We start from the raw sequence: 14,471 nt of genomic DNA, 5'->3' as shown, positions 1-14,471 counted from the left end.
GACCTCAAACCACTGTGTGGCATAGGAGGGAGCATCCCATGTTATGGGCCTGAGGAAGGGGTTTCTATAACTAAGACTCCAGAAGTAAAGGGAGTCATTGCTATCATTTATTTGTTATCATGAAGGCTTTGGGCTAAGTGGGGATTCATATTTGAATGAGCAGCTCATGACCATGGGGCACCAGGGGCATCAAAACACTGGTTACCCCTCCCATTCTAAGAAAACTTGCTTTTATCAGTCTATAGAGAAAAATAGGCTTCTCTTATCATTAAAAAAGCTTCTAATAAAACTTGTTTTTATCAGTCTAGAGAGAAAAAAAGGTTTTTTTTTTTCCAAATAAATATTCTGCTAAAACTGCCAAGTATCCCAAGAAGAGCAATGCTTTAATCTTCTTAATAGGAGAGGAATCTGATCAAATTTGGATGGTGGGAGGCAGAGAAAGCATGAAGGCATTGGATCTTTGAGAAGAACTGTAGAGTAAATAGACATGAAGATGAACTTGGATTATTTTACAATTTCAGCTTGGAATTATCTGGTGGTTCACTTCCAAAAATCTAACAAAGCTTGGAGTAGGGCTGGGTATAAACTTTATCTTAGGAAAGGAATCTCTGCTTAACTCCCTGATTATATATATGTGTGTGTGTGTGTGTGTGTGTGTGTTTTATATACATGTGTGTGCATATGCACATTTATAGTTTTTAATATATGAGCATATAATATTACAGGTATATGGATATATGATTTCAAAAATTATTTTACGTCAAAATAAACTTGACTTTTAATTCAATTTTCCAACTGTTTTTAAGCACCTTCATAGAGACATACCACACACTCACACTCACACATACACATACAGATATTTACCTGTTCTATCTTTATATAGGACAGGTAATGCTACCAATCACAGTGAGAGGGATGGGCCATCTGCTACTGTCCCCCTGCCTTTGCATTCAGTTTCTGTATTTTCAGGAAGACACTCTTCTGTAGCTATAATACCTGGCCGTAGGCTTAACTTAATGTCAGAACATGCTTTGGGGCTCAAATTCAGGTGAAAGAATCATCAATCTCCCTTAACTTCCCTTCCTGTTATGTCCTGGCTATTTTTTGCAGTTCCAATATATATGAATGCACAGATTTTAAAGGACATCCTGCTATACCCTCAGACAAGTTCTTTAGCCTCATCATTGAGGATGAGAGCGATGAGGTCATAGTTCAATTAAAATTTGAGCTAAAGAGTATGGAAAATCTCAGCTTCAGACTGATTTGGACAGCTTAATTTCAGATTAATAACCTCAGGGAAAATCCCAGTAGAATCAACAAAGGAACCTTCCGAATGCTATGAGTATGTGTGTGTGTGTCAAAGTCAGTAGATCAAGATTTCTCCAAAGCAACTACAGTGACTCAAGAATTCTGGACCACAAACCTCACAATTACCCACCCAGCTCAGATATCTGTGCCTTTTTATAGGAAACAAAATCCATGTAGCTCTTCACATGGCCAACTTGGACCGTGGCCTCTGTGAGCTTATGGTAGCTTAGCTTTCATTTAAAACTAGCTTCAGAAATTCTCCTTACATACAGAGAACAGCTTTAAAAAACCCTGGTTGAATTCTGCTAAGTTACTAATTATGTTTAAAAGAACTACTTGGTTGAATTCAGCTTGATTTTTTTTTTTCTCAACAAATCAGTTCTATGTTTAGATAGTAATAAACTCCTGCAGTCTGCAGAACAATTGGCACGGCAGTCCCTGTAGCAAGTCAGGATCATGAAAAAAGGGCCAGCACTGGTAAGGAAGAAATTTAAGAGGTATCTCAATCCTGTCCTGCATGTCTGGCCTTCTAGCAGACTGCAGTTTGCACAAACCACCTGCAAAGAATATCTTGGGGACAAGAGGGAATTTGAATATCAATTGTATAAGGTAGACATTTATTGGCATAGGAAACAGAGATCATTAACTTTTAAAAAACTATTTTTGCTTATTCATTTTGGAAAAAAAAGGAGATAATGAATATGAGCACAGAGAAAAAGATCTAGAAGAATAAAACACTCAGGTAGTAATCTCTGGGTGCTGGGACAAAGTATTTTAATTCTTATTTTTGCTTAGATGTATTTACTAAAATTCTTCAGTGTATGCATACTATATCTTAAAAGATAATAACCACTCCTTCTTTCTGCCTTCCTCACCAAACCAAACCAAACCAAACAAAATAAAAAAAACACCCTGGCATTCAGAAGGTCAATTCTGACTTACTCCCAAATGTGTTGTTGAAGGGTTAGGAGTAGGTCATTTCCCAGTCACAAGAAGGACAAGAAGCTGTGCAAGATGATGATGAGAAAAGACTTGTTGAATCCTCACCTATGCCAATCTATGCCCCCACTGTGCTATTTTGTACTCATAACAACTGTCAGAAGTCAATTTCATTACGGATGGGGAAACCGAGGCTGAAGAATTCACCACAGCTGGGCAGCTCAGAAGGGACAAAACCAGGCTTCCTCCTGCCTGCCCTACAATGAAGCCCCATCCTGACTGTCCCTGTGAAACACATTTCACCAAAAGTGAGCAAGAAGCAGGCTGCTGTCCATGAAGCAATTCCTAGCAAGATCAGGGTTAATGTCTTAAAGTGTTAGTGAGACTCTTACAGCACCTCAAAACAGATACAAAGGCTGGGCTAGCAGGAACAGAGGGCTGGGCAAAGCATTTCCAGGTTCATGCTGATGATGAAGATGGTGGTGAGGATGATGGTGGTGGGGACAGCGGCTCACTCGTACTGACTACTTTCTCAGTCTGTGACACCATGGATTCACGAGGGAATCTCAGCCTCATGACAAGTCCGTGGAGGGGACTGTTTGATTTATTATGAGCCCTGTTATCTATGTGAATCTGCTGAGGTGCTCAGAGAGCAAACACCTTGCTCAAGGCCACCCAGGTGGTAAGGACCAGGTCTGGCTCCAGAGGAAACCAGGACCACTACACAATAGCTGTCATTCAGGGCTCCCGGGGTCTGCTGATTGCTTATACAAGTAGAGGGAGTAGCTCGGGATCTCAGCGCGAAGAGAATTCCATATGCCTTGATATTCTTTCATCAGTCTGCTAGAACTGCAGCCTACTGCACTGGGGAGCCCCTCACTGTACCTTCTCACTTTTGGAAGTGGATTAGCTCACCTGACACCTGGGGATCTTACCGTCGGTGAAGGCTGCTCTTCAGCACTTACCTCCTTGTATAAGATGACTTGCTACTTTGATTAATCTATAGTCACGGGCATGGTGTTTTGGTAATTGAATAAGGTTATTAGAATAAGGCAATCCGGGGTTTTATGTATTAATACAACAAATATATTTCAATCGGCAGAGGATCCTTTTTTTTTTTTTTTTCAAATTACCCCTTTAAAGGGAAATTATTCACACTCAATTACCATGCTGCCACATACAGTGGACAAATACATGATTTGATAATGGAAGAGCAAATTAAAATCTGAGCAAGGCAGGGAATCCTGAGCAGCAGTCTCATCCGAATCTATCCGTGCTGCCTGATTAAGTTCTTACGAGGCCGTTTGGTAAGGGGCCCTTTCCTGATCTGATAACTGCCACGGAGAAGCCAAATGCAGAGTCAATCTGCAAATACTTAATCCTCCAGAAGGCAGATTAAGTGTATAATTGACCTATATAATCCATGTATCATCTCCAGTCGAACGTTCCCCGGGCCCGGTTCACAGCGACACGGGGGCCGGCGGACCGTCAGCGCGCAGGCGGAATTACTGCCAGTGTGGACGCCATCCAAGTTTGAGATGGCTTTTTAATCACTCATCCCCGAGCCTGTGAGGTTTAAGCAGATGAATTCACCCTAAGCACATCTCTTTTAATCCTGATTTTCTTCTCTGTCTGTGTCTTCAAGAAGTACAAGGAGGAAAGAAAATAAATTAATTTTTGTTTAGACCTTGAAATCTGAGGTGCTTCTCTTGATGATCTGATCTTTAATTTCAAAAAGCATGTTTTTGTTTTGGGGAAGACGCTGAGTTAATCATGGCAGAAGGGGGAAGAGCCATCTGCATGATTTATGGACACTCCAACTTGAAATCACCACCTTCAAGTCGTTTCCTAAGCTGTGCTCTGCTCCTTAGCTGCTACCGGAGGAATATGGAGATTATTTCATATCCATGTTTTATATTTTCTCTAAAAGTCGGCGATCATTTGCAAGCAGACCGAGTTTGCACTTGAGTCTTACGGCAATCTCATTTTCTTTGACAACTCCAGTATCTTTAATAATAGAATTTAAGTTCACTGTTACTGTTGGCCATGCTGGAATAGTCTCTTGCTTCAAATATCTGAATATTTTGCTTCAAAATATGACAAGCTGTTATTTTGTAGCAAGTGAAAACAATAGATAATTGTAGTGGATTTTTCAGGAAATAAGCTACAAATATGCACATGAAAAATGTACAGATACACATCTAAAATACCGTGAGGCGTGTTTTCTGGACAGCACTTTGGAGGGTTAGTTTTTCCATAGGCACATTATCAGAATAGTGAGTATTTTATGAGAGCCTTTATATTAAAGCAATTATATTAATAAACAGGGGGAACTTTCACTGCCAAAAAAAAAAAAAATGACCTGGTTTAGGCATTGTGATGTCCAGATGTATTTCTCCAATAAACCTAGAGAATGTTTGGTTTAAAGCAAAATTTGGTGAAGATGAATTTGGAAAGCATGTTCTTAAGTTACATAATAAAATAAATAAAAATGCAGAACACCCAATAGAGAGCCCCAAATGCTATGCCGATAATCTCCCACAAGCACCCACTTGCAGCCAAAAGTACAATGACGAGGCAGAGAGAAACCCAGCCCAGGGAGCATTGGATAGGAGCCTACTTAAAATAGAAAATGCACCATTAAATGACCAGCTATTAATTCAAATATTCTCAGACACAAATACCCACTGCAGCCACACAGCCTTTCTACAAGAGCACTCTCAAAAGGGGGAGTGGGAGGGCGGGGGAGGGGAGCCTTATCAAACAGCAAGAACTTACAGGACTCATCAGGTAAATAAAACTGAGACTTGAAACGCAATGAAAAACACAACAGGAACTCATAGAACATGCGTCTGAATGACAGATGTCAGCAGGAATTAAAAACCAGAGAATGACACAACAGTCAGAATCAACAACCCCCAAACAGCAAACAATCTCAAAGATATATTATTTTTTTCTTCATTCAAAATGCTAATTTGCTATTATTCATTTTTGCCATTTATCAAAATGCAACAATTTGGGAGAGAAACCTCCCAGATCAACAAGTCCTTCTCAATAGATTTCTGCCAATTGTTTAGAAAGCTGTCCCAGGACCGGTACCATTAAGGAATGAACTTGAAAGAGTAAGTTCACTGCAACAAGAAATTCAGGGTAGAAGATTTCACAGCTCCTCCTGCCTTCCCCCCAAGCTTGGTGGACACGAGAGTCTTGTGGACCATATATGCAAAGAAATAAACACCATGCCTGAGGAAACAGAAGCCAAAAATAATCAAACATGTTGGTAATCTGATGTTTTGCGGCTAGATTATAGAAAAACAGTAAGTCCTGAATTAAATTACCGAGGCTGCATGGTAATGAAGCTTTTTGAGAAGCTCTGGGTTTTTAAAATGACAAATGTTTTAAATCCCTGACAGATTCAATAACTTCTTTTACACGACATCCGTTAGGTTGCCTAGCACCAATATTCTGTAAATTAGGGGATCAGGTTATTTGGAAAGTAAGAAAGTAAATGGCAAAGACGCTCATTACACCTAAATAAGCTCCTGGGAAATTCTTTTTCTGTGAGGTTAGGAGTAACATACAGTGAATGGGTGTACTGCGTAAGCCTTTAGAATCAAATATTCCATGTGTGTGTAGGGGGGTGGTTATAACCAAGACTCCATTGTGAAAACAAAACCAGGGCGAGGAAATTCAAACTAACTGAAACTCAGTTGTAGGGGTGCCCCCGATATTGCCGAAGTCACTTCAAGCTGTTCATTGGAATCTAACAAGGGACTAGGGACTCCATGAATTTTTTTAATAACCCTAAACATAACTTGCTTTCTGAAAAACGTATTTGTAGCAATCTTTCATTTCACTGTTAATTCATATTAGACACTGGAGAGCCTGAATTTGCCTGTGTTCCTCAATACTTAGGCAAGTCCAGTTTTACCATCTGTGCTGGCCAGCGCTGCACTCTTTCCCTTTTGAAATGAAGATTCAGCAGTTGCACTTTCTCATAAAAAGAGCCACGGAAGAGAAAGTCTGCATTGCTGCCTTCAACAAGGCTCCCTTAAAAACAAATTCCATCTTGCACTTCTAAGTAAAAAAAAAAAAAAAAAAAAGGAAGGAAGGGTGGATTATTTGTCCATAAAGTGACAGGCTCAACTGCAGATGAAACACCCAATTCAGTACTAGCTGTTTTCTAAGTTTCGGGGAACACAAGGTCATTCGCACCAAGACTCACACGGGAACACACACACACAGGCATACATGGGCCACACAAAACTGAGAATCAGAAAATACTGATCAAAGAAAAAAAAAAAAAAAGGCAACCTAGGCATTGAAAAGAACAATCCACAGGCTTGTTGAAAATTTGTGGTTTGGAATTAAATTCAGCGGAGATGGGCAGAGTCTCCACGCTCCTAGCTGCAGACCCGAGGGTGCTGCCTGCCTCTGTTTTCAATGCCTATTGGATGGGTGATTGTGCTCCAGACACTCTGGGCTCAGGACTTCCAGAAAGGCGCGCATGCAGAGAAGGGGGAGGACCCGCCGGCCAGCGGGCTTTACGCATGTATGAGGCATTCTGAGTAGATGTGGGCCATGCTAGAAGATGTATACAGGAAGATTATTTGACTCTAATTCATGCCACTTGATAGAATGTGATAAAACATTTGACATGAGAGATAAGTTCCATTTTAATCCGAGAGAGGACGGGTGGGAATTAAAAAAGTAAAAAGGGTTTCGTCCAAGAAAGGTGATGCAAGGGGGAGGGGGTACTGAGTACAGAAAAGGGATGATTGGAAAAGGAAAAAAAAAAAAAAAAAAAGAGGGAGTGGAAAAAAAAAAAGAAAGGAGCCTTTTCAACACATGAGGAAAGCAAATGAGCTGGAAGACAAAGCAAATAAAAGTCAGAAGCTGCAGAATCCGAAAGCGGTGCCAACAATGAGCTCACTTAGCTGTGGAACAAAAACACACACACACAAAAACTCAATGTAAATTGCTGAACACAATCACAGAAAAAATATAGAAACACGGATCCCAGAGTAGATCAAAACATTAATGTTCGGGCTGGCACCAAAACTACGGAAACCTGGACAGGAGGAGCTCACGTTTTCACGAGACAGAAGTAGGCTGCACACTGAGAGCCACAAGGAGACAGGACAACATCAGCTTCCATGCACTCTGGCCGGGTCTACACTGGCAAATTCGGTGGGGATTGGAGGGGGGGGGGGCGGAACCGGAAGCAAAATATCTGGCTAAATTAGGTAACCCCATCTGCTTTGGCCTGAAAGAGGCAGGCGACTGGAAATGGAAGCAGAATCATCTTATTTTCCTTTTAGCCTCAGTGGCTTGCTTTGCAGTGCAGATGCAGTCACAGTGGAAATAAGATTCATCAAAAACTATTAACCCTTGGAAACCTGCCTTTGCTGAAATTCCATCTGGGTCTGGCAGCCCCATGCACCGGCTCTTTGTGCACCTGCTTCTTCTCCTAGGTTTCCAGGTGGGTGGGTGGGTGTGCAAGGGGCATCAAGCTTTGGAACTGCAATTGCTTGAGCAACTCTTACATAAATGTGTGCCGAAAGCCATGGCTAAGGATTTCTCGTCTTCCAAGAAAAGAAAACGTCTTTAAAGAGATAACAATGTGACAGTTGCTGCACATCTGCACACCACAGCTGGTGTCAGGGAGGCTCCACCCCTAGGAGAGAGACTTTGTCTCAGCCTCCCTGACGAGAACATCTCCTCAGAGTGAGGCCAGATTGCAAGGAGGGGTACCATGAGCAAGGAAGGTCTTTGCCAGTTAGAGAAAGCTGCCTCGCACATTCGGCGCGGGGACGAGCCTGCTGGCCGAGAGGCTGTGCGCAGTCCCAGCAGTCCCACGTAGCACACAGACTGGACTGAGACACAGCCACACCAGGAGTGGGTTCGGAACAGACACAAGACAGATAAGAGCCTAAGGCAGAGGGAGAGGGAAAGATTTTGTTGAATCAGGACCAATCCGTTTTCTCAAAATGTGACTTATCCTCCTGTCTCTTATTTTGTCACATTTTGGAGGGTCTCCTCCTTGGTCTCCAAGGAGGAGAAGGCATCTACTTACATCAAATAACCTTTCTATATACATCTCCTCATTGACCTTATCACGCAGGACATCTTGAGAGTGGCGGACGAAAGTCACGTAGGCATCGGCCACGTCCATGCCGGGTTTCTGCAAAGAAATAGGAAAACATGAACGTGCAGTTTTCAGATGGGGACTCATCATTTTGACTACCTTCCTCCTGCCAAATTGCTTTTTAGTGATCACCCTTGTAGCCCTAGAATATCTATCTACAGCCCAGCCTGGTAGAAACATGTATTAGAATCTCCTACTCTTTCCAGAAACCAAGTCTGGCTAAGAAGGAAGCTGGAATGGTAGGATTTTTATAGATATTTTCCTACTGTTAATATTTTTTTCCTGGAAAATGTATCTAGTAGATACATCTTCACCGAATAACTCACATTCTCTGTTTTTGCTTTGGATTGAAACCCCCCATTGGAAAATAGTCAAACGTGTTGTCTCACAAAGTCTGACGTTCATACACTACAAAGGTATTTCCCATCCCTTTTTTCCTCTTTAAAAAGATGGAGAAAGTGCCAAGTAAATAAATAGTATGTAAACCTATTACATCTTCTTACCCAAGTCCTATTTTGGAGGGTTAGTTTAACCTGAGGGTGTGCAGTGAGCACCTGCTAATTAGTTTACTCAGAGGACACATTCAAGCACTTCAAACATTTGTTATTACTTTCCAACGCAGCCTGAAAACCCAAGGATTAAAAAAATAAGAAAAGAAAAAAAGCCAAGGCAAGGGGAAGTGGGAGAAGACTCAATTTTTAAATAAATTAGACTGTCTGGGAAGGTAAGCAGGTAATTCATCCAGTAGTTAGGGAATGATTTATTAGAAGGAAGAAAAAAAAAAACCCTCAGAATGCAAACGGCTTGAGATGTTGCAATCAATGTTATCTCCAAAGAAACCTATTAAAACACTGTAATATGGGTCATTAGGATAGCTGCCACAAACCCCTTAAATTTCCACAGTAGATACATATGTTTGCTAATAACTAAAAGGATGAGTTTTCATTACTGTGATTTACCTTAGATCACAAAGTATCATTTCTCTACAAGACGTGACTGTCAGGCACTGCAAATTGAAGTTAGTTAACACTTCTGTGTAATTTCCAGGGTGAAAATGAGGACGGTTTGGAAACAGTAGGACTGTATTTTTTTTTCCTGATACAAAGCAAACAATTATCAAGCAAAGGGCCAATGCTTGGCCCCTGGGATGCTAGTAACATTTCTTAACACCTGCTGAAACAATGACAAGGTATTAATTTGAAAAACAATGAGGACAGCCCAAAGCCACAGTAGTCAAGTGTTACACTTTCAAGCAATTTTCAGTGAATGGATTGAGCAGGTTCCATGATGGTCCTATAACTGTTGCAGTTTTATGATATGGAACAAGAGAGGTTCTCCAATGAGGTACAAGCGACAGCTATCAGTTCTAACCTGGCCCCTTTCTCTTTCTCTCTCTTGGGCAGTCTCGTGCATCTAAAGGCACTCTCATTAGGGATGGGGACCTTTTCCCGGAGGACCTGAGAAACTTATTACTACTGTTTCCATTCCTTCCCTACTGATGTCTGTGGCAGAGACAGCCTTTTCCTGGATATTTGCAGGATCTTAGAAGATCCAAAGTCAAATTCAACAGACCTATAACACTGAATCAGTGATTGACAATGAGGTGTATCTTCACCATTCCTTCTCTTTCCACTAAGGTGAACTGTCCTCCAAGAGGGAATCATCATGTAGAAAACTGATTACAAAACCAAGAATCAGTGTGGCTCATCTCACCCAGGTAGTTAACAAGGTCCCCAGTTCTCTATCCCTTGATTTCATCTTGTTTTTCCACTGCACTTTTCAATAGCTGACATTCAATTAAGTATTTATTTCTAATCTTTTTTCACAAGAACATAAGCTCCATGAATACAGGAACTTTGTTTGACATACTTTCTATAATTTCTCCAGCACCTAGAATGTGCCTAGCACATAACAGGTGCTCAGTAAGTATCTGCTGAGTGACCACATCTATGAATGAATACAGAAATCCCCCTCACACCTTTTTAAAGCTCTCAGTCCCACTGCATGGATTATTACTGGGTCCTTCACAAACTGGAACTTGTACAAATCATTTAAGCTTCTCTGGGTCTTAGTTATGCCATCTGTAACATGGGAATACTAACAGCTTCCCTACTTACCTTCCAGAACTCTTATGATCATGAACTAAAATAACGTACATGAGATGACCTGAAAAGCGATAAGTTGTACTACAAAATGAGTCACTATGATTCTCCAGCACTCACAATATTATATTGTGCCATAGCCTTTGCTACCTTTAGAATCTACTTTGAATCAAGAAAAAAAGGGACCTTCGAGGAGCCCGTATCAAAATAAAAATAATAAAATGTCTTTGTGAAAATGCATAGTTTTATCATCATAGAGTCCTCAGGTTCCCACTCCCAGCCATCTTCCTTTCAAAATTAGCTTCATTCCCATTCCAACAATTACAAGTTTACATCTCCCGCTGGACCAGAAATGGGAAGAATGGAACCATTGGAAACAGGTGTACTGATAAGAGCGTCATCTTTCCTGATGCCCTGAGCATGAGTGATGAGGCTGCCAAACTGTAACACTGGACACAGACTCACCAACGGCTGGTGTTTGGGACTACTGAGGGCAGGGGCATGGAGCCCCAGACCCAGGGAGGCCCTGGGGGAAGCTATGTGGTCACTGGGCAAAGACCTAGTCACAGTACTGATCCTGGGTCACCAAGAAAAATTAAACCACAGTTAAGTCTATTTCAACAGGCAGGGAAGATTCAGAATTCATTTTAAGTAGATTTCTAATCAAAACACTTAAAACTGTTGACAAATAAGTTAACCTATAGTTATAGCTGCAAAAATATACTCGATAAATTAGGCTTCAGATTACATTGCTACCTATACACAGCGAGATAAACTTTTAGGTGATGAGTTTTAGTACCTCACAATGACATTGTTTATTTAAGTGTGGTTTGGACAGACTGATGCAATATAATGTAAATTTGGGGCTGGCATTATGATGCAAACTGCTGCCTGCAATGCCATTATCTGCCTGTATCTTATACCAGAGCAACAGCTCATGTTCCAACACCTCTGTTTTCTATGTAGCTCCCTGCGAATGTGCCTGGGAAAGCACCAGATGATGGCCTAAGTACTTGGTCACCTGCCACCCACATGGGCAGCCCAGATGGAGTTCAAGGCTCCTGTGTTTCTTCTGGACCAGCCCTGCCATTGTGGCCAATTGGAGAGTGAATCAGTGGATGGAAGACCTTTCTCTTTCTCCTTCCTGCTTTCTCTCTCTCTCCCTGTCTCTCTTTCAAAAGAAATAAATACATCTTAAAAAAATGAAACATAGACTTTAGAAAGCATTTAGCCACATATATAAAAATACCAACAGAGTTAACTCCATCCATGTGCAAACAGATAACTTGTGAGTAGGCCCCTCTGTAGTTTAAGAAAAGACATTGTAATCTTAGCTTGCTCCGATCAGGATATTTCTATAAAAGTATACATTCATCAGTTTTATTTATTTATTTTTAAAGTTTTTACTGAGTCATTTATCTGAGAGGTAGGCAGACAGAGAGTGAACACCCATCTGCTGGTTGACTCCCCAGATGACAGTAACAGCCCCCAGCTGGGGTTGAGCAGGGAACTCAATCCAGGTTTCTCATGGTAGGGGGCAGGAAGCCAATCACTTGGGCCATTACCACTGGGTTCCAGGATCTGCATCAGCAGGAAGCTGGAGTCAGGAGCAGAGCCAGGAATCAAACTCAGGTTTTCCACGATGGGATGGGATCATTTTAAATGCTATGCTGCATGTCCATCCCAATCAACTTCATTTTATAGTGCAGCTTTGTCCTATGCCATTAATTGGTGAAATTAGGGAAATCATAGGTTTGGTGAACTAATCACACTTGGTTTTTTGTTTTGTTTTGTTTTTGTTTTTTTGTTTTTTGTTTTGACAGGCAGAGTGGACAGTGAGAGAGAGAGAGACAGAGAGAAAGGTTTTCCTTTTCCCTTGGTTCACCCCCCAATGGCCGCTGTGGCCAGCGCACTGCGCTGATCCGATGGCAGGAGCCAGGTGCTTCTCCTGGTCTCCCATGCGGGTGCAGGGACCAAGCACTTGGGCCATCCTCCACTGCACTCCCGGGCCATAGCAGAGAGCTGGCCTGGAAGAGCGGCAACTGGGACAGAATCTGGCACCTCGACCGGGACTAGAACCCGGGGTGCCGGTGCCACAGGCAGAGGATTAGCCTAGTGAGCCATGGTGCCAGCCCACACTTGTTTTTCTAATACCAAAATAATTGTTCAAATCTCCACACAAAGATGCTGTCATTGAAGTCATAATGCGATATAGCTGAGTGCTGAGGAACATTGGTTTAAAGCTCAGCTCTGCCACATTACAGCCCTGGGACCCTGGGCTGAACCTCTTCAGCCTAATTCATGCTGGATAAAATTTCTCCAGGTATTTGGGCCTTGTTCATGGGCTACCCATTCAAACCTTGCTTGCTGTTGAAATCTCCCTTCTCCTTTGAGATCTGCCAGATCAGTGGACTGAGAGGCTAAACTTTCAGTGTGCAGACCAGGGGAGGCTGGGGCTAACATCAGCATATCCGAACCCTCTTCTGCCCCTGCCTAGAGTGTGGGCCTCACACCCCCACCATCCTTCTCCCATACAGGGATGGCTCCTGATGGCCAGGCATGGTGCTCAGTGCCTCCTGAGTGTTGTGTCATTTAATCTGCACAGCAGACCTATGAGTTGGGTGTTATAATTTCCATTTGTAAAATGGAGAAACAGGGCCAGAGAATTGGAGTATTTTGCTTCCTGTGAAGTGAAAGTTTATACTCGGGCTTGAGAAAGTAAAACGCTTAACTTCTCTCCTTGCTGCAGTTTGGTGAGCTTTTTCTAGTTTCCATTATGAAATCTGTCTACACGAAGGCATCAGAGGTCCCTTGATGAGAAGTATTATATAAATTCAAAGCATAATTATTGATTGTACATTCTTTCATTAAACAAACAAAATATATGCTAATGCTAAATTCACTCCAATTTTCCATTTTGTCTTCCTTTGAGAAATAAGCCAATAAACCATTACACACTTAGCTTCCTGGGGAAACGAATTTAAATGTTAATATAAATCCTTTTAGAAAAAAACAAATTTTAACAAATAAGTATTTGAACAAGGAGGGTACTTAACCACGTTCAGAATAAGAAACGTTCAGTTCAAGACCCTTGGTGGCTATTGAGATAAGCTCCCTAAATTTAATATTTTATAATAGACTCACACCTCTTTTGTTAGAAATGGAGAAGCAGAATCATTTTCTTTCCCCCTTTATTGGAATATATTTAAATCTCTCCAATTTTATTTTGCTAATAGGCAAGACAAAGTCTGTCCATAAGTGTATCCTGATTTATCACAGGTAATCCCACACGTTAACATTCATGTGCAGTACTTAACCTCAATTTAAATGTAAATTTTGGGCAACTTTGATGGCTTTATCTGAGAACTCTGAGGGCTCTCTTCATTAATGAGGCCCGCACTAATTGTAAGCAGTTTTGTAAGGTTTCCTGAAAACAATTGCAGAATTGACCCCAAAGTGAACAAATTCACAATATATTTGTTTTTTAAAAAAACACCGGCACCCTTGTGCCAATTTCTAGCTCAGGGCTCTGCTCCCAAGATGTGCATATGGGAGGGCAGGTGTGCAGAATGCAGACTGAATGAAACACATCAAGGAGACCAAGCACAAGAACAGAAAAGGGAACTTAATGGGGTTTACCCTCAAACAGAACATTTCTTCCTGACCAAAGCAACAATACCCTCTTCTGTCTGAAAAAGATTCTACTATGACATGCTCTTGGCTTCTCTCTTTCTCATGATCCAAGCCAGGAACACACAGTTTAGCAGCAACTAATGAAAACAGCACCATTGAAATTTTCATGAAAGCAATACACAAACAACCCAAACCATAAAAAGATCCAAAAGCCAAAACAACAAAAACCAATTTTCAAATACTCACAGGTACATCCACATACTTGGAGGCTGCCTTCACCTAGGGGGAAAAAGAGGATGAACGTGAGGCTGTGTTTAATGTTGCATTGTTCACAGCTCAAT

The 14,471-nt window shown here is 41.5% G+C and overlaps 1 protein-coding gene across 26 annotated transcripts in view; it reads right to left on the bottom strand.

Annotated features, from left to right (window-relative positions):
- Positions 1-14,471, bottom strand: part of CADPS (calcium dependent secretion activator) — a 519,152-nt gene that overhangs the window by 29,683 nt on the left and 474,998 nt on the right. For all 26 annotated transcript variants that reach the window (XM_070050647.1, XM_070050650.1, XM_051851510.2 and 23 more), the window contains 2 exons: positions 14,377-14,409; positions 8,324-8,431 (listed from right to left, as the gene is read on the bottom strand). In XM_070050647.1, the coding sequence (XP_069906748.1) occupies positions 8,324-8,431; positions 14,377-14,409 (141 nt within the window). The remainder of the gene's footprint in view (positions 1-8,323; positions 8,432-14,376; positions 14,410-14,471) is intronic.

This window comes from Oryctolagus cuniculus, chromosome 10 (assembly GCF_964237555.1).
Source record: "Oryctolagus cuniculus chromosome 10, mOryCun1.1, whole genome shotgun sequence".
NCBI classification, from domain to species: domain Eukaryota; kingdom Metazoa; phylum Chordata; class Mammalia; order Lagomorpha; family Leporidae; genus Oryctolagus; species Oryctolagus cuniculus.
Note: the sequence above shows the minus strand (reverse complement) of the source record. Positions and strands in the feature narration are given on the sequence as shown.